Below are 26026 nucleotides of genomic sequence, written 5' to 3'. Positions count from 1 at the left end.
CCGCCCTCCCCCGATGTCCGCAGAGGCTTTGGATTTGTCACCTTCGTGGATCAGGCTGGCGTGGATAAAGTTTTGGCCCAAACCAGGCATGAGTTGGACTCTAAAACAGTAAGTTCTCTGTCTTTCCTTCCCCTGGCTAATCTCATTGGCCGCTGTTTGATTAGTGGATTTTCGAATACTGTGCCATTAATGTTTATGTGGGGTGATGTTCTCATTGCGAATAACTGCCGCTATTCCTCCGATTTGGAAGCTTTTGCGTGATAGAGTGACAGTGGAGACACTTGGGCCAATCTCATTGCTTTCTGCCAATCATTTGGCAAAATGTCACATTGTGTCCATTTCCATAGAAACAAGGAGAGTTGAGCTGGTTGACTTCCCCTTTGCCACTCTTGGATTTGCTTCTCTGGAAAGGGAAACAAACTTTTCTTCTGTGTCTGCCTTTTCTTTTCTTTCCCGAGGGGTGGAAATGACCTAAGGAATAAAAGTTTCTCAGCAGAACGGGCAAATGCAACCTGAGACCATCAAGGTGTGACGGCTGCACCAAATAAAGTTGGTAGCACTTCCAAAGTGATAAAGTCGTGACAGGTTATTCCACCTGCACAACCCTAACTTGGGATGTTTTAATCCCGCATGAGAGTCCATGTGTGTGTCAGTGATGAATGTGGGTCCGTTCGGGAACAATGTGACTCCGTTGGTCGCCATAGGGACCACGGCTCCCTCCTCTCTCTCTCGCTCGTCACTGGGAGTGGTGATGGCGGCGCGTTCGTCACTGTATTGAAATAAGGAGAGGGTACTGCTTTTCCACCTTTTGTGCGCTGAACGATGCACCGACTCCAGATAAGTGGGGCAGTGGAGAAGAAATCAAAGAGAAAAAGTTGCCCTAGAAACTCCAAGAAAGCACACAGGCATGAGAAATGTACAATACTATTAACTTTTAAATGAATTTTTATTGGCTTTTCCGTTCGGCTCTTTAGTGTCACTTGCAGGGACAAGGCCTGTGACACTTTGTGCCACCATGGGTTGGACGCCACAAAATCGCCATGGGGTTGGTTTCCATAGTGAACCCCCCCCCTGCTTGCCCACTGTTGAAGAATAGCTCTGTCACAAAAGAAAAAGAGGCCGGTAACAATGCACATCATTTACAATTATTTCTTGGCTCCTGCAGGACAGTATAAACAGGCACAATCAAGGAGCTTGAAGGTCATTAAGTCCTGCTGCCTCACGATAAAGACATTGTACATAACACATTAACGATATTTTCCATTTCTTTTTTTTAAAAATCTTCAACTTGCCAGTGTTGATACTGCTTAGCATTGTCGTTCACCGCAGCGGATGGTGTTGGTGTGGGAGGCAACCTTTGGGAGCGGGTTTGACTGAGAGAACTCTAGACCAGCCGAAGGGGTTGCATGGTCACTACAGGAGGACTTTTTGGGAGGCTGCTCATCCTACCTCCACACCCCCCCCTCCCCATACAGACAGGTTATCCTGTTAGCGAGGGCAGAGAAAAGGTTCTCCAGTGGCAACACAAAGAATGTGCCATGCTGTGACCGACTGAATCGCTCGGGCGCTGCTGGAATGAGCGGACCTTTGCACAGCAGTGAGTCTGGCGAGCAAATACACAATTTATCGCTACTCTTAGCATTGGGGCACACATAGCGGCAAGTGTAAGACTTTGAGTTGGCCCTCAGCTTCCTGCCATCTCGAAACTGGGTTAGTTCGATACTAACTGCACATTTGTTGAACAAAGTTTGCAGTCAGTTCGAGGTCTCGTTAACTGTTTTAGCACTACAGCAGAAACACGACGGGGGGAGCAACCCCTGTCTGCGATTAGTGTGGCTCTCCTAACTAATAGGATTGGGCTTGAGCTGGTCCTCGAGAGATTTTGAGTGCTGCCCAGTCGCCATGCTGTGCTGCGTGCGATGTGTTCCTTTGTCAGGCCAACTGTTGCACACTTTAGCTGGGATGTACAGCGGATGGAAAAAGTCCCCTGTTCAAATGCTTCAAATTATGGGATCCAAAACTATAAGTCCAAGATAATTCATTTGTAAATGTTTGCCACCAATAATATGACATCAAACTAACTCAAATGTACAAGAAAATTAGACAGAGGAAGTAAGAATAATCAACTGAGCGAATATGGCTGCGCAAGTGTGTACACTTTCTTATAACGGCGGATGCGGCTGTGTTCAGAATTAACCTGTTCACACTCATGTTAAATCGGAGTCAGCACGGACCTGCCACCATTTAAAGCACCTCCAATCAACCCCAAATAAAATTCAGATGTTTTAGTAGGCTTTTCCTGACATTTTTGCAGCCGTAGTTTCGAAATGTATGTTTGGTGCAAACACAACACTGCTCATCACCAAAAGAACATCATACGAGCAGTGAAGCATACTGGCGGCTGCATCGTCTTTTGGTGCTGTTTTACATCAGCTTTCTTCGGCCTCAGTCACAGTGGAGGAATATTGAACAGTTCCACAATGCAGTTTTAGCGCAAAGTCCTCAAAGTCCAGAAAGCAGAAAAATGTTCGGAAAAGCCTGCTGGCACACCTGAGATTTATTTGAGTTTAATCAGTGCATTTTAACGGTAGAAATGGTGTGCTTACTGTGCTGACTCCCATTTAACTTAAGTTTGAATGTGATTTATTAATTCTGACTACAGCCTCATCCCAGTTTCAAGAGGGTGTGCGATCTCAGAGGATTCTGCTCCTCTGCGAAAGTTTACAATTTTTTTTTTTGGACTCAGGTCAGAGGTCACATTAAATCTGGGAAAGGTTTTGACATGTTTTATGCACTTTTCTATATCACAAAAACTTGGCATTTGAATTGAGCTATGTAGACGTTTTCAGAGCACAAGGCGATTTCTTAAACCTCTCTTGCAATTCCGTCCAGCGTCATCTCTCTTACCTTGCAGTAAGGTTCCATCTCTGCACGCACAAGGCTTCACGATATGATATCACAATGTGCTAATTTCGATTTTGTTCATGTTGCATGCGTCTCTCAAAAACCTTTCTCCACCACACAAATCACTTTCATGACTACAGTCATTGTTGAATGTCCACTATTTCCTTCCCGCTCATGCGTTGCGTGCTGCCCTGTTTGATTTTGTTTGTTTGTGTGTGTCTTTTTTAAATGTGCACAGGAGTGTTGGCCATCAGGAGGGTTGGTGACCGGAGGTGACTATCAGAGTAGTCTAGCCACTATAGAAACTAAACAGTAGACTCTGCATTTGATCCTCCAGTCTTAGCCTTTAGTCTTCTCACTCTTTAGAAGAGAAACGAAAACCCGTGGCAATCTCGAGTCGTATTCAAGTAGAAACACGCTGTCGTCCTCATTCTGGTAAACGCATGTGATTTACCATAGAGGCTCTAGCTCTCTACTGTACTGTAGTTTAACTTTACCCTCTCATGGTCGCAAACTAATCTTAGCGCCGTATCGCCTCACCATCTGTTGGCGTAACGGCGGTACAGTGTGGAGTAGTCTTGATCTCTACCTCTATTAGATCAGCATAGACTTAAATGCAACCTGTCTCTATTGACATTCTCATGTCACGGTGTGATGCTCTCTCTAACATTGGTAAAGAAATAATAATCCGAAGCGGACCCAGGAACTACAAAGCAAAGAAACATCCGGAATCACAGATGCTCCCATTTAAAGCGCGCATGGCCACGTAGAAAGACGAGCTCGATGCCATGCGTTGTTTTCGTCATGAGTTGAAGGAGGCAAAAAAAAAAAAAAAGCTAACTAACACAAACAAACAAAATGTGTTGGATCTGCTGTCGCTGTGGTGTGATTGACAGCTCCCTTCTCTTCTATCCTGTCTTCCTCAACCTGGCCACCTCTCGCTCTTGCTCTCTCTCTCTCTCTGACACACTTCCCCCGATTCCTCTCAAGCTCTCCTCACAGAGTTGAGGTGGGTTTGTGATTGTGGTACCCGTGTGAGATTCCAGGAGCTCACATGTCACATGGTGGTGACGAGAAAGGCAGGGGTTCACTGGACATTCCCAGGCATTCCACCTGAGCGCCGCAACACACACACGCGCACGCACACACACACACACACACACGCACACACACACACACACACACACACACACACACACACACACACACACACACACACAATAAAAAGTGCAATCAAATCTAATTTAGGCATGCCCGTGGTGTTCAAAAGTTTCAGCATGTTTGATTTTTTTTTCATAAATTACCAAGGCATCCCAACCTGCTGTATTGAAAGTTTAGGTAAAAATGTGTTTGGGTTAAATTTTGTTACATTTTAAAATGCATGCACTGGACTTAATCACAGTGCCCTTATTGCTGAAAAACAGCAGGACAGATACTGTAAATTGTGAAAAAATTTCAGTTCGTGTCAACGTTAAGTAGCATCAAGTAGCTTTTGATTTCACATCAGTATGTTTGAAAGAGGCCTCAAATTTTCTGATTACGTTTTTGGTGTGTTTCCTACTGTTGCATAAAGCCAGTCAGTGACACGGTATTTGCTGCTAGAAAACCGAAACGACAGAAACATAGAAAGGAAACTTTTTTTTTCACGCGCTTCGATGTTTTCAACACATCTTAAAAAGTGTATGGTGTATTCATCGATATATAACCGATCCAGTGTTTTGCCACCAGACTCTTTGCACTTAAGTTTGGTATATTCAAGAACTACATGTTCATAGCATGAAAAGCAGAATCGATCATGGTATCTATTCAATCTGATTAATTTCCATCGCCGTTGGTTATCTGTCGTGAAAATGCTGAAAACAGGGAAAGAACTTCACTGTATGGCTTGGTTCACAAACGGCCACTGATTTAACAAATTACACGTACATTCAACTGGTAACTTCTAAGATATATTGAAAGGTGATAAGGTTTGATTAAAACATGTGACTAGAGATGGTCCGTGTTTGTGCACCCGGCCAGCCCCGCAACACCCCTCAAGACACATCACTTAACAGGCCTCTCTGTCTCTGTATTATCTTCTATAGATTGATCCTAAAGTCGCATTCCCCCGGAGGGCTCAGCCGAAGGTGAGTTAAATCTCATGTACATTTACTGTAACTGCCAGGCACTATTCTAGGCAATAGCCATCAACTCTAATGAACGTTTTAAGTGTGAACCGAGATGCGATTGTTCATGAATCAAGTCTATTGCCACTAATAGCACCTAAAATAACACTACGCCTCATCATAGCCAATTTTGTGGTGTATCGAGATAGCATGCAAGTGTAGGATGACTTAATGAAGCCATCTACATTTCTTTAACCGAAAATAAAAAGTACAAGGAGGTCCTTTATGAAATATGATAGCATTTCTCCCCCAAACAAATACAACAGATATAAAATAGATCGTGAAAGAGTTGTATTATGCTCATTTATGTGGTAAGGAAATGATATGATTTTTAAGTGAAATAATAGTTTCGCGAAATATAATGCTGAAATAGTGAGACACAGTAGAAGCGCTACTTGTTATGCAGACTGTGTGACTTTCTACTATCAGGAGCTTGTAATGAAGCTCGGACGTGAGAACATGCTGTCCGGTGTCAGAGCTGTAAATCTGGCTGATCTCTTTTCCTACTGAGTACCAACAGAAATATATCCAGGCAACCGAGTTCTCGTCAGATCTTGTTAAATCATAACAATCTCAATGTACCGGTGATCTTTTTTTTTTTTCTTTTTTAATCAATATAACAAAAAGAAAATGGATTATGTGGTGACGTGCTGCTTGTCCTGCTGCCGTGTGACCAATCCTGTTAGAAAAGCCCCAAATAATTACAGGTGTTAAGTGCAGGCTGTACCCAAGCAGTCCTATGTGGCTGCTACATACAAAGTGGCTTCAAAATCAACTCGCATACAAAACTGATGTAACGGATGAATATGTGAGAGGGATTGTTTTTCAGTGAGTGTTTTAAGGCTGACATATACTAATAGCAGCAGATAGCAAAATCCCTCATTTCTGCTCTTTTTGAAAATGTACTTATTTGTTGAGAGATGTTTATATTCAGAGTCAAAACTAGTGAATTACCTATGCAGTCATTTGGTTTATGTTTGTAGAATATTATCCAGTACTTGTTACAAATAAGAAAGCTCATTTCCTTTTTCAAAAGCTTCTTTTGTCAGTGGAAAACAATCTGATATGCACTAATAGAACACCAGTGAGTAAAAAGTAATTTTAGTGAATTCTTGTTTTAATTGCTTAACAGTTAGTGACTCGCACCAAGAAGATCTTTGTGGGAGGCCTGTCGGTGAACACCACCATAGAAGATGTCAAGCAATACTTTGACCAGTTTGGGAAGGTGAGTGATTGTTGGAATGCTGGAGCGGCCTTGATCGATAAACGGTACAAGTATTCCTAATGCAAATCACCTTGGCTGGTTCTCACAAATGGATTCACTAAAGAAAACAGACAAGTGCTCGGAAGCGAAGGAGTTACTGTGAAGAGGAAGGCGAGAACGTGAGGACAGAAAGAAAGCGCTTGTTGGAGAGGGTCGCCGGGGAAAACTAAAGAGGCTGAGGGGCTCCTCAGGGCCCGAGCAGCAGGCGAACTTGGGGGATACTGCAAGTGTGCAGAGGGGAGGAGGTGGCGGGTGAAAAAGTTTTGTGGTGAGTGTATGGTGATGGTGAGGAAGGAGGAGGGATTATCAGAATCTGAATTAATCTGATGTAACAGCTGCTCCTACCCACAACCCCCTCCTGACCCGTTACCGTGGTGACCTGGCTTGCCCATTGTCCCTAAGTAATTCTGTGGGTAAGGGGGTTTTGTTCTGAAGGAGGGGGGACGAGGTGGTGTTCACGGGATGTTTGCATGTGCGTGTGTGTATGGTGGGGGTCATCTTGAGTTTAGAAATCATTTTTAAAAAGTTGACTAATTTGCCAAAAGTTCCAAACACACCCCTTAAATGTTTGACCAGAGGTCCTCAAAGTGTGGGCGAATTTTCATATCTTTTCACACAAAGTGGTGTCAGAGGCATAGTGCGGAGAATAGATGATGGGCCAACAAAGGCACCAACAAAAGAGGGGGGGCTTGATTGAGAGAGGTTTGTGGAGGCGTAAGAGAGGGAAGTGGGGCAAAGATGGGGCGTGGGGGAGATTTACAAAAGCTCTTATGCCCCTGCACAAAGACGGGCAAATATTTTGTTTCTTTGGGCCGCAAGGTTCCCGCCATATAGGAACTTTCCAGATGGTTCACATGAATTTCAACCAACCTTTCCCCAACTAACAGGTGGACACAAATCTTTCCAACTTTTTCAAAGTCGGACCTGTGAAAACTGTCTGCCATCCATCCTATCTCCAACAGGGTGTCACATTATTTGCAGTGCCAAAGGTACGGCCTCCAGGTTCCCCGAGCTCCCATCTCAATCATAGCAGCGAGATGAATTTTTTCGAGAGAGATATCAAGGGATGGCCGGTGAAATGTGGGCTCCAGCCATCCATGGAAGTTCCTGATTAGACTGCCTCACTGGACCTTTTGTGTCCCGTCATGGCGAGGACAAAGGAGTGTGGAGAGGGATGGGCCGGGGATAACAGGGAAGATGAGAAGTGGGAAAAAAAAGCATCAGAGGGAATATTGTCCAGCAGCACACCATTAAAGTGCTCACGGTTTGTAATATTGAGCAATGATGTGCAAGTCAACACACTTTGCAGCATGAAAACAGGTTGCAGGGCGCTTTTCCTGCTTGTTACTGTGGAGTTCCTCCCCTCCCTTTTGTTGACTGTGGGATCACAACTCTTTGACAAAGTGTGTCCTGGATGTCTTGACACAGATGTGAGGCACCTACCGCTTGGCCTCTTGGACCGACAAACTCGTTGGAGCTGATAAAACGAGCTGAGCACACTCTGTGCAGATGGGCCAACATTTGAGTGAAGGGAAGCCATGATTTGAGGTCCGCTTTCATACTGACACTCCTCGCTCACCTTTGACCTTTCTGGAGGCAAACTGCCCTTGGCGCTCTACGCGCACACACACAGCCCCCCCCCCCTTTCTCTCTCTTGTTGGCATACACATGTAGTACGCGTCAGTATGGATCATATCCACTGCAGCATCCAGTACACTTATTATAGATCAAGAGAACACTGATTCATTTACCAAATGTCTGTTCCCGCCTCTGCTTAGCGCAAACAGGTAGAAAAAGAGCAGGTCGACTTTGACATAAGAAACTCTGGTTATGTGTGTGTGTATGAATAGACACCTGTGTCTGTGCTGGATAAAAGGAGGCCGGACTGGTGGGAGAGGTCAAAAGGAGAAGAGGAAAAGGAATTATGGCTGAGTGTGCCAACAAACAAAACCTCCAGGCCTCTTTGTTCTCCCTCTCCCTTTGTCTTTTCTTTCTCCTCCCTTTCCACTTTGACCCAATCTTTTTTTCTTTCGTCCGACTCGCTTACAGCTCGGTGTACTCTCTTTCACCAGATCTCCACCTGTCGCTATTCCTCTCACTATCACCACCCCCCCCTTCTTTCATCGAGGCTCCACCTGCCTGTAAGATTCACCTTTCTACACAGCCACATTTCTCTTTTTGTGTCTCCCTTGCTCTCACGAGCACTCTCCCACTACTGCATTCATGAACCATATTTGATGTCGGCTTTGGGCCTTTCATGAGCACTTTTTGCATAGTTGCCATGGGAATGTCAAACTTTGGAGGGTAGAAAGGGGGCAGATTATGTGCTCCCTGAGGGGGATTGTGAGCTGGTGCTTCAGCAGTGACTTCCAGCTTTGCATGCCACCCATTATGTGCACTGGGCACATACCCAGCAAGGCCTCGCTCCCGAGTGGTTCTTTCATATTTTGCTCTCTTTGCTTCTTCTTTCATAACCTGCCGCCTGCCTCCAGTCTTCTTCCTCCTCCTCCTCCTCCTCCTCCTCCCCCTTCCCTTTCTCTGTGCGTCTGTCCATCTGTTGCAGAGCCTCCCTGCAGAACTTGAGAAGGGCTGAGGTCAGGCAATATGCCGTGTGGCAGGGGAGAGAGAGCGAAAGCGTAGTGTAAAACTGTCTTGTTTGTCCCCTCCAGGTTGACGATGCCATGCTCATGTTCGACAAGACCACCAACAGACACAGAGGTGAGACGGGCTGACCTCCTCTGTTCACTCGCCACAACTCCTACCTTTCCTGTCAATCCCTTCCTCAAGTTACTACTCTTCCTCCAGTCCTTCCTGGCTATCTATTGATCCCCCTCCCCCTCCTCCCCTGCAGAGCTCCTTCCTGTGGGCTGAGCTCGAGGAGACAAACGGGGCTAGTCTAATTAGCCAGTCCGTTAATCAGGATCAGGATAAAGCCTCCTTAAGCACCTCCTCCCCACCCTGGGACTGATCGATTGTGACAGCCTACCTACCAGCTTTGCCCTGGCCCTCTGGCCAGGAAGGGAGGGAGGAGTGGATGAGTGTCTGTGTGCCCGCGCGTGTGCATGTGAGTGTGATTGAGGGGGGTTAAGCAGCTATTACAACTGATTACTCTGGTCTATTAGCTGTAGCAATGTGCATAAAGGCATACTGTCTGAGCCCTAACATTGTGTGAAATGTTCCGCTCACGCACTTGCGTCGTCCTCTTCAGGATTTGGCTTTGTGACGTTTGAGAACGAGGATGTGGTGGAGAAAGTCTGCGAGATCCACTTCCACGAGATCAACAACAAAATGGTGAGAACTTTGGACTCGTCATTTAGCGTCAGAAAGTTGCTTAATTGTGTTTTTCCTGGAAACAGGTGGAGTGCAAGAAAGCTCAACCCAAGGAGGTGATGTCTCCCACTGGTTCGGCCAGGGGGCGCTCTCGGGTGATGCCGTATGGAATGGACGCCTTCATGCTGGGGATTGGTATGCTGGGTAGGTTCCTATCGATCAGAACAAGGGGGATCTCGTAGCTGTCCTCCCATCTGCGCTTCTCAAAATCTATTCCTGCACTCTTCACCTTAGCTACTTTGAAGGTCACATGACACATGATGAAAAGGAGTGGGACCAATCAAAGTCCTCGACTGATCAGTCGAGGACTTTGATCAAGTCCTCGACCAATCAGTCCTCGACTGATCTTGTGCTTCACCACCATGTTGCTTCGATCATCTCGATCTAAATTTCAGAAGATACCCAGTGAGGTGGCAAAGGTGCCAAGATACATTGTCTGGGCTTCACTTTGTTTTTCCCTGGGTGCCTTTTTATATCTGCAAGATTTTAGTCTATCCAGTACATTGTTCAGTGCAGGTCAGTTCAATGTTATTTATGTACCACCAAATGCGTATTATACTAATGACACACAGTACATTCTCATTATTTGTCACACCTCAAACGAATGCTCAAGTCAGGATCATTATGAACATGCCCCATGTCACATGGGGCATATTGAAATGCTGAGAAAATCCCTCAAATGCCAGACATTTACCATAAGTCTTTAAAAAAAACACGTATGAATATCTAAAAGTAGTCAAGTGGCACTTAATCGTTTCTGCTCTTCAAACTCCCTGAAACAAAATTGCGAGGCTAATAAAGGTTGTCTTATCTTATCTTATCTTATTCTAATCACTAATCTCTGAGTGGGCCGGTTTGTTCAGCTTTTAACTAGACGAACTAAGGCTGCCATCTACTGGCCAGTCAGATAATTGCAACATTTTCCCAGATTTTCTTTCAAATCAAATGATTGGCGAAAACATCTTTCTTTGTTAGTAATTCAAAACTTAGGCTGTGTTTACACAAATCCTTAGCTGTATGACTATGCATACAACGCATAGTCTTATCAAGAAAAAGGTGACAGGTGTCGAATATCACCCATCTACAGGTCATATCATACTGTACCGGTATTTACAAGCCACATTTTGTTTCCTTTTAAATAGTTTCCAATTACCACCAAGTTTGTGGCATACTGTATTGGCAAAATTCTGTGATATATTCCCAAACATTTTACTTAATTTAATGATGCACACATGTTTAGGACAGCAGTAGTTTTTGAGGTGCAGTTTGGTGCCGTTCCCAACTGGCATGATATGCCTCGGCTAAATGGTTAGCACATAATTTGCCTGACCGTTCAAAGGCTGGAGCTTTGAATCCGGGCTCCAGCCTTTCTGTGTAGAGTTTGCATGTTCTCCCAGCGTATTCTCCCTCTCATTCTTTAGGAATGTTAATTTAAATGGTTGTTTGTCTATACAGTATGTCAGTATCGACAGTCCAGGGTGTACACTACCTCTCGTCCAGTCATCTGAGATGCACACCTTCCACTATAGTAAGGATAAGCAGTATGGAAGATGGACGGGTGGATTGTTTGGCACAATGGCCATTCTAGTTTCAGATTTGATTTGTTTGTTTTGTTTAACCACGAACCAGCATAATGTTGCAGTGCCATGTTTCGTGTATGTCTGATCGCGTAACACTGAGTTATAATCTCAGACTGTGAACGTTATTGCACCTAAATCCTATCCCTGATGTTTTCTCCACAGGTTATCCAAGCTTCCAGACTGCCACGTACACTAGTCGAAGCTATGCAGGCATCACCCCTGGATATACCTACCAATTCCCTGGTAAACATAACATCCTCTCTCGTCATGATACATGATGATCATTTGATTTCCACCACTGTTAGCTGAGAAGGAGGACTCAATGACAAAGAGTTTGATGTGGCACACACTACACAGAAACTTTCACGTTCACGTCATGAGAGCTAACATGAATGAAAAGCAAGATAAAGCCGATTAAATGCTCAGAAGGTGTTTGACAAAATTTCGTCGATTGACTATTGTGAAAATTATTAATATTATGTTTACATTTTTATTGCTGTTCATCTCTCTTTAAATGGTCTGAATTATTTTTTTCTATGCCAGTGTCATATTTAACCACACTAATTCTGCTTGCTGGAATTGCCATAGCGTGGATGTACAAAAGTTCAGTTTCCCATAGCTGAACAGCAAACTAGTTGAGTCTATTTTAACAGCGCTCTTATTTTTTCAATAGCTCGGGGAATTGGAACTGTATCGTATAAGAGATACACTGTCACATCGCTGGAGTTAGGCCAAATCCTCCAATGTCACAATTTTGCAAATTTATATTTTTTCATACTCGATACTGTTGGTCAGTCCACACGTGTGCGTGTTATTGACCAATCTTAAGTGTTGAAAATGGCTTGCTCTCTTTGACGACACAATGTTGAACAACGGTTGAAAAAAAATATACCGTTTTGAAAGGTGAGTGTTATGGAGCGAATAGGTTTCCACCCGACGTGATACAAAATATTACTTTACAGAAACACATTACAACTGAGGGTGTAAATTGCTGCTTGTAAATATCGGGGGGTGGATTCACATCTGCTTTGCTTGCTTGTGAACGTGTGTGCTAGCGCTATGTGTGAAGGTGTTTACGCGTGTACAGTGTTCCCTTTCTATATCATGCTTCATTGTTCACACCCCTGCAATATCATGTTTATTTAAGCAATTGTTTTTTTTTTGTGGGTTCTTACATTTTCCGGAAGCTCACCTACTGTAGTGTCCATACATGTGGGAAAGGAGAATCACAGTCACCGATGCACTTTTCAGTTCTTTATGGACTGCTAGGAGTACCATAAAATACATAAACATGATGACTATACTTACGCAGAAGCTGCTGTCATCCACAGCTCACACCCATACACTCAGATGCAGATTTGCTATTGTCACATGTCACCCCACCAGGGCAGCCCTCTTAACTCTTCATAGCAAATGAGTTGAATTCCCTTAAAAACTGAATTTATGAGCATACTTATATGTGGTAGGTCTGATGTGTTGTTTTCTGCAGATTTTAAAACACACAAACCTTATTGAAGGTCTACATTGAGCTATTTTTCCGTCCAATAAATCCTGCTTCTCCTTCCTCGAATCTTGTAAGCCCTCGTTTGACTTCTCCACACTTCTCACCCCCACTTACTGGGGTGTTTGTGTTGTCCTTTGCTTGCCTGTCATAGGTGCGGTCTAGGACTCAAAATCACTCTGCTGTTTCTGTTTTAGAGTTCCACTTAGAGAGGACTCCCCTTCTGACTTCACCCCACCCCCCTGAACTCACAGGTCAGTTAGTCCCTCCTTTGGACTTTACAAGCAGCACGTTGTCTGTCTGGTACACACCCCATAAACTGCCACACACACACACACACACACACACACACACACACACACACACACACACACACACACACACACACACACACACAAAACTAGCTTTTACACTGACACATTTGAATTTATTTACATTTTTTTGTCTTCAGCCATTCCCCTCACTGCATATGGACCAATGGCAGCAGCGGCAGCAGCAGCAGTTGTCAGAGGTAAGATTTTCCACAAGGTTTCCCATTTTGACCATGATCAAGTTATACCATTGTACTGTATTTGCTTTGACTATACTGTACCTGTATGTTTTTTTTTTTTTTTTTTAACTGAAAACACGCCCAGAAGCCTTTGGCTAGACTTCTTTTTCAATTTTGCCCACACCACCGTAATGGATGTGAAGTCAATTGAGATGTGATGTACTTTTATTTTCACATATATTTTTATATATATTTAATTTCACAAAAATAAGGCATTTTTCATTTATGAATCCTGAGCCATTTGTGCATAGTACCTCAAATCTTAAATACAAGGTAAACAAATAAGTAATTAATGTAAGACTTTAAAAGAACATGGTCCTTACTGCTTCAATACTGATTTCCCCCATGATGTGCAAGGCTTGAAATAAGCGGTTTCACATTGCAGTTTGCGAAAGTATGTATTTTGCGCCTCATGAATACACATTAAATAGCAAAGCAGAATCAAACACCAACCTTTTAGCAACATTCAAAAAACGTTTGGGAACTGAGGACACAAATTGTTGAAGCGCCGCAGGTGAAATTCTTTCCCATACTTGCCTGATGTACGTACGATAGCAGAACGTAAGCTGCTCAACAGTTCAGAGTCTCCTTTGTCATATTTTGCACTTCGTATTGCCCCGGCCACATATTTTCAATGGGAGACAAGTCTGGACTGCTGGCAGGCCAGTCTAGTAACCACACTCAATTGCTTCAAAGGCATATTCTTGTATCACAGTGAAGAATATAGCTTGGCATTGTCTTGATGAAATAAGCAGGGACGTCCCTGAAAAAGATGGTAAAAAAGGTCAAACCTGTATGCATCTTTCAGCATTAATGGTGCCTTCACAGATGTGCAAAGTCACCCATGCCATGGGGGCTAACGCACCCCCATGCAATCACAAAAACTGGCTTTTGAACTTTGCACTGATAACAATCCTGGTCATCCTCCTCTTTGGCCCAGAGGGCATGACCAGTATTTCAAAAAACAATTTGACTCTTCAGACCATAGCATGCCGTTCCACTTTCTGTCAAAGCCTCTCAGATGACCTCGGGCTCAGTGAAGCTGGCAACATTTCTGGGCGTTGATATAAGGCTTTCACTTTGCATAGTAGAAATTTGAATTCGATTTGTAGACGTAGCAATGAATAATGTTAACAGTCATTTGGAACTTGACTCTGATGTTGTAACACGGTACCTTCAGGTTCTACCCCATCTCGCACAGCTGGATTTTTGGGAACCAGCAGCCCGGGCCCAATGGCGGACCTTTATGGAACAGCTGCTCAGGAGTCAGCAGTCAGCAGTTACCTCAGTGCTGCAAGTCCTGTCCCGAGTGCAGGATTCAGCCATGGTCTTGGGGTGAGATACCACCTACTGCACCACCCTGCCCAGTTTGGACAAGTGTTATAATGAGCCATAAAGAGTTATGCTGAAGTTCAATTTGAAGCAAGAACCAGTCATCGAGAGCTTTAGTTAGATCGACAGACAGACAGATAAATAGATAGATAGATAGATAGATAGATAGATAGATAGATAGATAGATAGATAGATAGATAGAAAACGCCCAGTTTGGACAAGTGTTATAATGAGCCATAAAGAGTTATGCTGAAGTTCAATTTGAAGCAAGAACCAGTCATCGAGAGCTTTAGTTAGATCGACAGACAGACAGATCGACAGACAGACAGACCTGTATGTTCCATTCAAATAGTTTTTTTGTTTTACCCCTCCCAAAGGTTCAAAAACATTTACATTTATCAAAACAAACTTAAATTGATTAAAGTGAACTTTTTAAAAGAATTCCCTGCCACCTTTTCTCACACTCTTGCTCGCCCTCTTCTTCAAATTAGAACCAAAGCGTGCTTGCTTCAAGTTATTTATCAGTCCTAGTTAAAGTTTACTGTAAAATTGACACTTAAAATAAAAAAATAAAAATAACTTGTGCAGTATATTTAAACACATAAATGTTCAACCAAACCATATAATTTCTTCAAAATGAAAGTCTATACTAACTTAATGCCAACATATTAGGGCTGCACAATATATCGAAAAAAACATTGTTATTGCGTCCAATATGCATATCACACAGGCGTGCAATAATTGCCCTATGAAATTGTATGCTTGTGTCAGACTTTAACCAATCAGATGTAACCTTAAATGCACATTGCCATGCAATAGTTGAACACGATCTCAGGGCATTACAATTCATTAGCTAAGAATACATCATGCTTGCTTATTTTGCTGCATGAGAAAATGCATTAGATTATAAAAATGTCATTTTTCTTTCGGTGCATGTTAAACATCGCAGTAATATAGCGATGACCATATTCAACACACACATCGCATATCACATGTTTTTCCAATATCGTATACCCCTACAATGTATGAAATGCCATAGATGGACTAATGAAAATTAGCAGCAACCTTCAAACAACTCCGACTTTTACCACAGCACAGAGCAGCAAAATTTCATTTACTCCATCATGGTCAAATGCTGCAGCTTTAAAGGAAATGGAGGTCAACCTGTCATGCTTCCTCCTACAGGGCCCTTTGATCGCCACGGCCTTCACTAACGGCTATCACTGAGAACGTGAGTTGTTCTACACGTTAAGAGGCAGGATGCAGTACGGCACGATTACATGTGAGCTTTAACTAATGCAGTTTGTTTGCATTTCAGTCAAGAGTTGTTGATGGACGGAGAGCTGGAGGGAATTGAAGCTGCTTTGGAGCTGATCTGGCCCAAGCCCTGTCCACTTCGCTTCTCGTGGTGGGGGCAGCTAAAACCCCATTTCTTTTACTCTCTCTCACACACACACACACACACACACACACACACACACACACACACACACACACACACACACACACACACACACACACACATATCACCCTCTTACGGCAACCTCAACACAGCCAACCCTAACGGCACCTTAGCAAAATCAGTCATGAAAATGTTTCGAAAAGCCAGCAAACAAAACAAACCGTAGCAAACAGATACAGATGCTGTATTTTTAGTGTTACTCTTTTGGGTTATGTTTTACTTTGCCATTTTGAGCGATGGCTGCAATTCGTCTTATCGGGTTATTTGACCTCTGAACCTGAATCTCCAAGTGAAGGTTACGAACTGTACTGCAAAAACCGTCAGAAGTTCATAATGAGTATTAACAACTAATTTGTGAACAATCCTGTTTCTAGAAAATGTGTCTGAACGTGTAGTGGTAGGTTTTAACAAAATCTTGTTATATACATAAAGCAAGGAAGCAGGTCAATGGTCACAGTTACATGGTAGGCTTACTTGAGCTGTACAATGTTGTAACATACTGTAAATAATATGACTTTTGTTCCGGGCTTAAAGGGCGGGGGCAGCTACTGTACTTTTAGGGTCTGGGAGGCTTTGGAGAAGTGCTAAGTTAGCTTCTTCTTGTCACTCCTTACATTGGCAACTTTGATGGCGAGATAGTTTCATGGACATCTCAATACATGTTTTTGTTAGAGCAGCCATACATTTGCTTAGGCATTTCTCGTTCCGTCACTTGAGTCTGTTATTTCACTGAAAAGCTGCTGTGAGTTCAGCGGAGGGAGGTTGTGTCTTTATTTTCTTTGACGTTTTTGGAGGGGTGGGGACACATGCACGTAAAAATGCTCCTCGCCTAGGAGAGGAAAAAAATATCCTGTTTTCTTACTTTGTCATAATGTTGTTTAACTGTGATTTTTAAGATGTGAATATTTTGGGTGGAAGAACATGAAGGAGTACTCTGTTGAGCGGCCGTGTGCACACACAGACACAATCAAATGTGCTGATGATGGCCTGCTGGTTTGTGTGTAATGTGTTTTCCGAAATGATGTACAATATTCACCGTATGCTGTTTTTGGTTGGGGGAGGTACCTCTGTTGCAAATGTGAAATTTTAATTAGACTTTTTTTTTAATAATACATTAACATATTTGTCAAAGTTATGTTCTTGTTGTTGTTCAAGGTGGCTTTTCCTAGTCACCTTGACATCCCTCACACGTATCCACTGGAGGTCACAGCTAAAGCAAGGTGACCACTATTTTTTTGACCAAAACAGTACTAAATGAAGTGAAAAGGATGTTGCACTGGCTGGCCAATTTTAAAAGGGCAGAAGAACAAAGCACTCCACATTTAATAAAAAGGTTTTCATATTTTCATAGACACTCAAACTGCTCCACACTACCACCATAGTTTTGGGTCTTCGATTTAAAAGAAATTGTCAAGACTGTAACCTTTTCAGAATTTCACTTTCCTGTCATGTTATTTCTTTGCAGAAAATAAAAACCTTTTTAAATTTCCTAATAAATTATTTTAAAACATTCCACTTAGGTTTCATTTTTGGCTCTTTTAACATAAATGTTTTTCCTAATGTTTAGAAATGTTTATTTTGTGGACAGTGTTGGTACATCCACTCTAATGGTTCATGACTGCTCTTCTTTTTGTAACATATTTTTTTTTTTTTTTTTTTTACTCTTGTCAAGGAGTACTCATCATTGTTATTGGTTTGTTTGTTTTTTCTTGTTTCAAAATGACATTAATGAAAATATTAAACCTGCCTTTGAACAGTATTGGGCACTCTTCTACCGTATAAGTTCCCATGATATTTTGTGAGAATCCCAACATCCACCTTTAAGAAAAATACAGTACACACCTTAGCTGAAGGATTTAAAACATATACACAGTATGTGTGTGTGTGTTTATATACCGGTATGTTAAAATATATGTGGCCTTCTTGCTTGTCGTTTCTCTTTCCCGTTAACATTGCTCCACTGCCCCCATCTTCTTTTCTCATCTGCCCTGCTTTTAATGTCTCGGGGGGGGGGGGGATGCTGCAGTCTGTCATTAACACTGAGGGCCTTTAAGGAGGTCTGCCTGACACAACCTGCTGGTGTAGGTACCCATTGCTCGATCGATCGCTCACAGACGATGTGTGCAACAATTTGGGCTGCAGCTGCATGTGCAAGTGGAGGGCATGAGTTGGAGGAGGAGGCTCTGGTGTCAGTCACATTTTGCCACCGTAAGCTCTGAATGAAGGCTACCTCAGATAAGTACCTGAAGCAGGCCATGAGCGGGTGAATGTGCTGCATGGAAGTTCGACTCTTTTAAAATAGAAACACTAATAATGTGTTTCAAAATATAACACACTCACACACACACACACACACACACACACACACACAGTGGTTTTCGGTTAATCCCAGGCACACACGAACAATGAACCATTCAAATTTAATAACAAATGAGAATCTTCAAAGAACATAACATGAATGTGAGAAGATGTCATGAAATGTGTTTTTGATGATTTGGTTTTGAGCAGACTTTGTATTGTTAAGTTATCCATGTCTGTCTTATAAGGCTTTGGTGCTTTGGTGTCCACCTGTGCTCGTCAACCCAGTCCCTTGTGTTTACCAATCAGCTCCCTCAGCCACTTGTGTCTTGTTCAGGTGTTTTCTTTGTCTTGTCAGTTGCTTTTTATTTTTTTTTAACGTTTCCTGGTTCATTCCGCCTTTGTTAGTTCCTTTTTTGTGTTTGCTGAACCAGTCCCTGTTGTTAAGTCCTGTCTTGCTGCCTTTTGTAGTAAGTTCATCCCCAGTTTTTGAATTGTTTCTTTGAATCTCCATTCATCCATCCATCCAATCATTCTCTAATCAGCTTATGCTCACTAGAGTCGAGAGTGTGCTGGAGCCTATCCCAATTGCCTTTGGGCAGTAGGTGGAGTACACCCTCAACCGGTTGCCAGCCAATCGTAGGGCACAGATAGATGAATAACCATTCGTGCTTACACTCACACCTATGAACAATTTAGAGTGTTCCATTAACCTGCCATGCATGTTTTGGGAATGTGGGAGGAAACTAGAGTACCCGGAGAAAACCCATGCAGGCACAGAAAGAACATGCAAACTCCACACAGGAAGGCCAGAGCCAGAATCGAACCCTGGGACCTCTGCAGGTGATGCTGGCGTGCTAACTAGTGGACCACCATGCCGCCCTCTTTGAATGTCATTTTGGGATTTTTTTTTTCCCCACGGTGCCTTGTTTTCTTTTTTGATTTTTCCTAACTATTTTTGGGGAGTACACTTGCCTTTCCTCCTTGTATTTGGGTCCTCATCCATACCAACCCTGACAGAAGAAGTGAGAGTCCTCAGAATAAAACTAGTGTAACCAAATGCAAATTCCACACAGGAAGGCATGGAGCTGAAATCCAAACCATGCTAATTACCGAGCCACAATACTGCTGAGGTTCAACACCTTACTTGTTTTAATCAAATCTGGTTCTGTATCAGGCTGGTGTGGATATAGCATCAAACTCCAAAGGAACGTGGAATTATGATTTTGGTGGTAAGTTTATTTTTCAATGAGATGACAAAAGGTGACAAAGTGATTTGATAGGGCAAAAGCCTGACCTATCACAAGTGTGGTAATGATGACATGGCATCTTCATGACGCGTGTTTGGCTTCAGTGGTGTTAAGGTATTATTCGAAATTCAACGAACACGCGGGGAAGAGGAGGCCGCTCTCCCCCAACAGTGGCAAGAGACTTGATCATCGTGGGAACACAAAGAGATCAGATAAAGGAGAGGAACCTACACAATAAGTTTGAATGGCGTTTATAAATTAAAAAAGAACAACACAAAACCGTGAGGTGTGCTTGCCACTCTGCAACCATTCCTTTAAACAAGAAACAAAAGAACTGCTTTATCTGATTCCCATGTGCAGGAAGGAACAGGAAAAATGAAAATTCGTCAAAACCCACAAAGAATCATTATTTTAATTATTGCATAATGGACGAGTCAAAGAATATCCACTTTCTCAAGTAACTTGACACAAAAATGAACTTTGTACCGTGTAGTAAAAACATATTTGGAGAAGTATAACCCTTATAACTTCAAATTTATTAAAAGCACCATGACTTAAATGGGACTCTATTGCGAAATGGGCAAAACTATGTTAACTGTCCGGGTAGGAACAACACGATAGCCATACGTCGCTCGATCGTGATATATCATGTGGCATTATCAAACACGCCTGGGGGAGAGGGGAGCGAATTTTTCATCACAATAACGCGCTTTGATTTTATTCCTGTTCTTCCTCTGTTTAGTCTTTCGTGTTTCTGTTCAAATGACCGACCCTCCGCGCAAATTGGGTTACAGGCAAACGAGGCGGAAGAGGCGTGTTGTTTCGTCTGGACACAAGCAAACACAACTGCAAGTCTACAGGGTGCGAGCCCGTACCCGCTGCTTGCGATCACGGAGCGTTTAAATCTACAATTAAAGTAGAGGAAATGCTGTAAAAAAAGAGGGTCGAGTTACTTTTTAAGGTGACTTTAGGTCCAGACAGCGCACGTCCGCTTAGTGCTCACAACGAGAAAACTGCTGGTCTAAGACGGAAACAACGGCGAAAACAGACACGACGTCTTCATCCACTCCCGTAGAGGACCGCACGATCTACTTTGGCCCAAGACTATAGACACCCAGGCGTAATCTAAGAATTTAGGTGAGTAACATACGATATTAAGTAGGATACCACACAAAGTTCACTATTGTAGTAGTAGTAGTTGTAGTCTCAAAACGCCCCTAGTGGCCAGTCTAGGAACATGTGCCGTACAATGATGCCAGTTATTTCCCAATGTTGATGACAAGGCACATCATTTTACACGACACAAAATAATCTCACAACACAACACTGAACAAAATATCTGTTAAGTTTTCAGTAGGTGGATTTTTCGATAAAGCTCTTGAATTAGATTATAGTGGATTTTGCAAGTATACCTAATAAAGTGGACAGTGAGTGCGTATCATGAATGGGCGCATGTGTTTGTGTGTCTTCCTGCATGTGTTTGTGTGTCTTCCAGTGTTAGATGCTATCAGAATGGGGAACAGCAGCAGTGACAGAGCCAGCGGGGGTCAGAGTGAACGAGGGAAAGAGGCTCGTCCCAACATCCTGATTGACAGCACAGAGGATGCAGATATTTTCCAGAGAGAGGATGCAAAGGTAACATGTTTGTACCAGTGCAATACAAATAATGCCAATGACCATATCAGACGTATTGTTTAGCTAATTTTAGCAACACTTTAACTGAATGAATTGATATTGAAACCAATGTGTTTTTAGACAGTGTCAGTGCCACAATTCGTTCAATTCCTTTTATTCCAAGGCCTGAAATATTTCTTTGTCCTTGCGGGGTAGTTTTACTAATCAGTTACTTCATTGGAGGAGCAGCTTTCTAATTTTGAGGAGCAATTTTTTTGCAGGTTAATTCGAGGGATTTGAAGCAAAGGTTAAACATTGAAAATGTGACAATACAATGAAGTACCAGTTACAGTAGTTTACTTTATTAAGCAATGAACTGATTGTATTTCTTGAATTCACGTTGTTTAGAGCAGCAAACTATTTTCTTGTGCGGCAATTTCAAACAGAAATATACATTTTAGTTGAAACTTGGTGTTTCTAAATAGGTTGTATGCTTGTATTGACATAAAATGACACATTTGTTGTGCAGACCTCAAAAGTCAAAACCAAAACTCAAGACTCTTTTTTTTTTTTAAACATACAATTAACATTGCTGATACTAGAAGTATTTATATGTAATTTTTAAGTTAATACTGTTAAGCTTATATGCCACTCCTCTTGGCTGACGTACGCCATAATGGAAGTTGAATAATTTCCAGCTTCCACTTCTGTTTAGCGAGTAGAGTTTTGCTCCAGACTTCAGACACTGATTAATTTTCCTGCTCTTTTGCTGCACATAGTTGGATATGCTACGCTATGCTATATCACTGTTCAAGCCACACTTTGGTTAAAAGCACATGAAATTCCAGTGTCTCACAATTACATTTCAACATTTTGTTAGCCTAGCAATTAGTGTAGCTTCGCCATCTTTCCTCGGTATCCCTTCGTGACAACAATACTTGTCAGAAATGTAGCTTATTCGGCCCCACGGAAGCAATGGAAACAACAACTCTGCAAAGTATTTTGCTGCACTAGTAGCTAGCCAAACCTCATTGCTAGCTAGCTGATGCGGCATAAGTAGCACTGTGCTCGCCTCAACCTCTGACTACCGGCGGTAGATGACATGAGTGACGTGAGTGCGTCCAGCGGTTGATTATCAATTTTGCTATTCAGTGTGTTTTGATGAAGCGGAGTAAGCAAAATTTGTCCTCACGAACTGCGATGTGAAACTCCTTACTTCAAGCCTTGAATTTTAATTAATTGATTAATTCTAGTGATCGCACCATCAGATTTCAATGCCTGGCTCAAATATACAATGGCAGGGCTCAGGACTCAAACTGGGATCTCTCCAGGAAGCGTTTCACCTGTAAGAGGTCTTGACGTTGCCACCCTACATCCATTTGACCCAAATCCAAGTCCTCAAAGCCCAAACTAGCTAGGACCGCTTTATTAAGTCAGCAAGCTTAGCGTTGGTGAAATTGAGAGAGCCCCTCATTCATGTCCTCATTAAAATGGAAGCAACCTTGTTTCCAGGTGCCACAGGAGGATCAGGAGTTTCTGGCCTGGCAGCAGGACCTGGAAAGTGACAGTAAATGTCCAACACTTGCCAGGCCAACAGTGTTCCGCTGGACCGGAAGCGCCAAAGAGGTCTTTGTGTCTGGCTCCTTTAACAACTGGTCCACCAAGATCCCTCTCAATAAAAGGTTGTATGTGAATCTTGCAGCTTGTTCATGAGATGAAATGGAATGACTCTGTTGAATGATGACATTACCTCTCACTCAGTAAGAACAACTTTGTGGCAATCATGGACCTGCCTGAGGGAGAACACCAGTACAAGTTTTGTGTAGACGGACAGTGGACGTTGGATCCAACAGGGGTGAGGAAATTGCTCTGATTTTGTTTGGACAGTATCAGTGAGGTCTTACTGTGTCTTGTTTGTTTTTATTAGTTGTTCAAGTTTCCCACAGAGTATTAAAATGTCTCAAAAGCATTGAATTTAGGAATTTGGAAATAATACCTTTAAACGTTTTGAAAAAAAGGCTTTATATCTGGGTCTTCAATTTTATGCTGTATGTAACTTCTTTGAGTACAACTTCTCCACAAAAGTGTCATTTGTCGTTTTGATTAAATAACAGCCTAAATAAGCAGGACAGAGGAGCGAATCATTGAGAATGCAACGCATCCCCGGGTCACAATCTGTGGTCAAAACAGAACAAAGCTTTACTGAAGAGCATGCGTGACAACACCACTACACAGATGTAGATTTTATTTATTTATTCAGTTAGTTTTTTTTTTTTTTTTTTTTAACCCAGACAGAGCTTAAAGACCTCCGTTGGCATGACGGAATTCTGTCATTTGACAAAAAACTGTCGTGCCTGCGCAGTTTGACAGTGAAGATGTTCCTCCATTCAGTTTGTCAAAAATGTCATATGTGCACAGTGAAATGCACTGTTGTCATCTTACCTCCTCACAATAAAAATGTCCTGACAGCTGGAATACAAAGGAACTTTTATATTGTAGGTGGCCTCAGAAGTGTCAGGTGAATCTTTGCGATGTGTCTTTCAATTATAAATGGCCTGCTCTACGTAAAAAAAAAAAAAAAAGTCACGTACATGCATGTGTGTAATATGCCATATAAAATCTGCATGGTCGTTACGGTGAAAACATCCTGTTCCGCCACAGTCAGAAGCCACACACATAGCTGCAGTTGGTTCTCTTTAGTATTCTACCCGGGCCCTCCAGCAGCAACAACAAACGCACTGACATCACTGACTGACCACTTCTGTGATCTGAAAGTCCAAGTGTGCAAGAGCCTGACCTTTCCCCAACCGTGTCACACCACTTTGTGGAGCTAATCCAAGCATGCGCTATTGATAAGAATGCACTGTCAAAACCATCCATATCCAATACACGTGTCGTATCTTTGCACCGGTGGCGAGCTGCAAAGCTGAACTTGCTTCAAAATTGCAGGCTGTCTCCCGAAACAACAACAATAATGATAGCAATTATGGTAAATAGTGCTTCAGAGTAAAAAAAAGAGAAAAAAAGTGGGTTTAATGAGGCAACAGACAAAAATGTTGACCGCATGTCCTCTTCATTTTCTTGAATTGCTTTTCCCCCACAAATGCAGATTCTACTAACAGTGTTTTTCCATTTCTATCCGGGAGGGGGACTTTTACCCATGCACCAGAATGCACAAAATTTGACCCAAAAAAAAAAATCAGTGTGAGGACCCCATTCTGATAGATACTCACTATTTACTTAATGCCTCCATTACACTTTTCTGCCTTTATATTTGTGTTTGAAAACCTCTCCCAGTTTGGACAAGATCTATAGTTGTCACGTGTGATTATTTAAAAAGAATCAGTGTGCACCCCATTGCACTGAAATTTTGCAATCTGCCTGTTGTGTCTGCTGCGCTGTGGTGGTGTTGCGTGAGTAGCCTACTCAATACGCTGCATTTTTGCATCCTCCACACATTCCACATTTCCACGTTGGAGAAATAAATTAACACAAATTCACAGATCTTTATTTATTTAGTTAGTTGTTTATTTATGCTGATATGACTGTGTAATAGGTATGAAATTGTCCAAAATCGGTCTTAAATTGTTAAATTTAACGTGAACAATCTTGTGGGAACCCTATTGTGTTTGTTTTTATTTCTTCCATTCCTTAAAAGGAAACAAGATACTATCGTTTTACATGAAAACTCACATTTTCAATGCATTTCAGTACGTAACTTCTTGGTGCTCTCACAGGCTGTGATCACGACAAAAACCGGAACCGTTAATAACATAATCCAGGTGAAGACAACTGACTTTGAGGTCTTTGACGCCCTTCGAATTGACTCTCAAGATTCTGCAGACATCTCAGGTACGACTCACTTTTGCTTTTTGTTTTGAGCAACTCTTAATGTGCTGATTATTTTTCATCAGACTTGTCCAGTTCCCCTCCTGGTCCCTACCAACAGGACGCCTACGTTGTCAAATCAGAAGACAAGCTCAAACATCCTCCTATCTTACCTCCACACTTGCTCCAAGTGCTGCTCAACAAAGACACAGGGATCTCAGTATGTCACCCTCTTCACCATTTATCATGTCAAACTTTTGTATTTAATCTGAGCTCAAGTCAATCGTCTTTTGGCCTTCCCCAGTGTGACCCAACCCTGCTTCCTGAGCCTAACCACGTGATGCTCAATCACCTATACGCCCTCTCCATCAAGGTAACCCAAACATCACGTCCAATTCGTCACAATTAGGGACTGCTCAATCTATTGCGATGCACTACAAGAGCAATCTGTGTATAAAGGTGTTAGGGCTGAATGGCTGGCATTGCCGGATGGGTAGCCAATTAACAAAAATACGATATGTCTTGTTTTGTCCCAGGATGGCGTCATGGTTCTGAGCGCAACTCACAGATACAGAAAGAAGTATGTGACTACTCTTCTGTACAAGCCCGTATAATTAATTTGAGTTTATTGTCATGGTGATGGTGTGGACCCTTTATGATGTTGTTTTAAATTCATAATTATATGTTTTATTTCGTTGTTGTTGTTTTTTTTTAAATCACAGTTGGCCTCATTCATTAATAAATGCATAGAAATGTTCTTACTCTACGCACAAGTTAAGTATACATAAGATCACTGTCGGATTTATGATTTGTGTGTACCAGCCCATTTTGTTTGCACCACCGTGCCTGTGTTGATTAATTCAAATTCATTCAAATTGAAAGTTCTCACTGTAATTTGCATATCGCCCGCCTTCATTTATTTATAATTATAAATGCAAATCTGTTTGG

General features: G+C 42.4%; 2 protein-coding genes across 2 annotated transcripts in view; both read left to right on the top strand.

The window, feature by feature from the left end:
• The window catches only part of msi1b (musashi RNA binding protein 1b), an 18097-nt gene extending 1729 nt beyond the window's left edge, over nt 1-16368 (top strand). Inside the window, exons 4-15 of the mRNA XM_019861579.1 lie at nt 24-108; nt 4989-5030; nt 6202-6294; nt 9003-9051; nt 9542-9624; nt 9690-9807; nt 11406-11486; nt 12942-12998; nt 13196-13255; nt 14475-14629; nt 15812-15857; nt 15945-16368. Of these exons, the coding sequence (XP_019717138.1) occupies nt 24-108; nt 4989-5030; nt 6202-6294; nt 9003-9051; nt 9542-9624; nt 9690-9807; nt 11406-11486; nt 12942-12998; nt 13196-13255; nt 14475-14629; nt 15812-15853 (865 nt within the window). The 3' untranslated portion in view covers nt 15854-15857; nt 15945-16368. The remainder of the gene's footprint in view (nt 1-23; nt 109-4988; nt 5031-6201; nt 6295-9002; nt 9052-9541; nt 9625-9689; nt 9808-11405; nt 11487-12941; nt 12999-13195; nt 13256-14474; nt 14630-15811; nt 15858-15944) is intronic.
• A 4069-nt stretch (nt 16369-20437) lies between these two features.
• prkab1b (protein kinase, AMP-activated, beta 1 non-catalytic subunit, b) lies at nt 20438-25778 on the top strand. Its single transcript, XM_019861608.1, has 8 exons — nt 20438-20773; nt 21132-21271; nt 22763-22932; nt 23012-23105; nt 24988-25102; nt 25165-25298; nt 25383-25451; nt 25615-25778. Exons 2-8 carry the CDS (start codon nt 21149-21151, stop codon nt 25690-25692), a joined length of 783 nt encoding a protein of 260 aa, XP_019717167.1. The 5' UTR covers nt 20438-20773; nt 21132-21148; the 3' UTR covers nt 25693-25778.
• The last annotated feature ends 248 nt before the right edge of the window (nt 25779-26026 follow it).

Source organism: Hippocampus comes, unplaced genomic scaffold (assembly GCF_001891065.2).
Source record: "Hippocampus comes isolate QL1 unplaced genomic scaffold, H_comes_QL1_v1.1 scaffold147, whole genome shotgun sequence".
Classification (NCBI taxonomy): domain Eukaryota; kingdom Metazoa; phylum Chordata; class Actinopteri; order Syngnathiformes; family Syngnathidae; genus Hippocampus; species Hippocampus comes.
The sequence above is the reverse complement of the archived record's forward strand: the minus strand, read 5'-3'. Positions and strand labels throughout refer to the sequence as shown.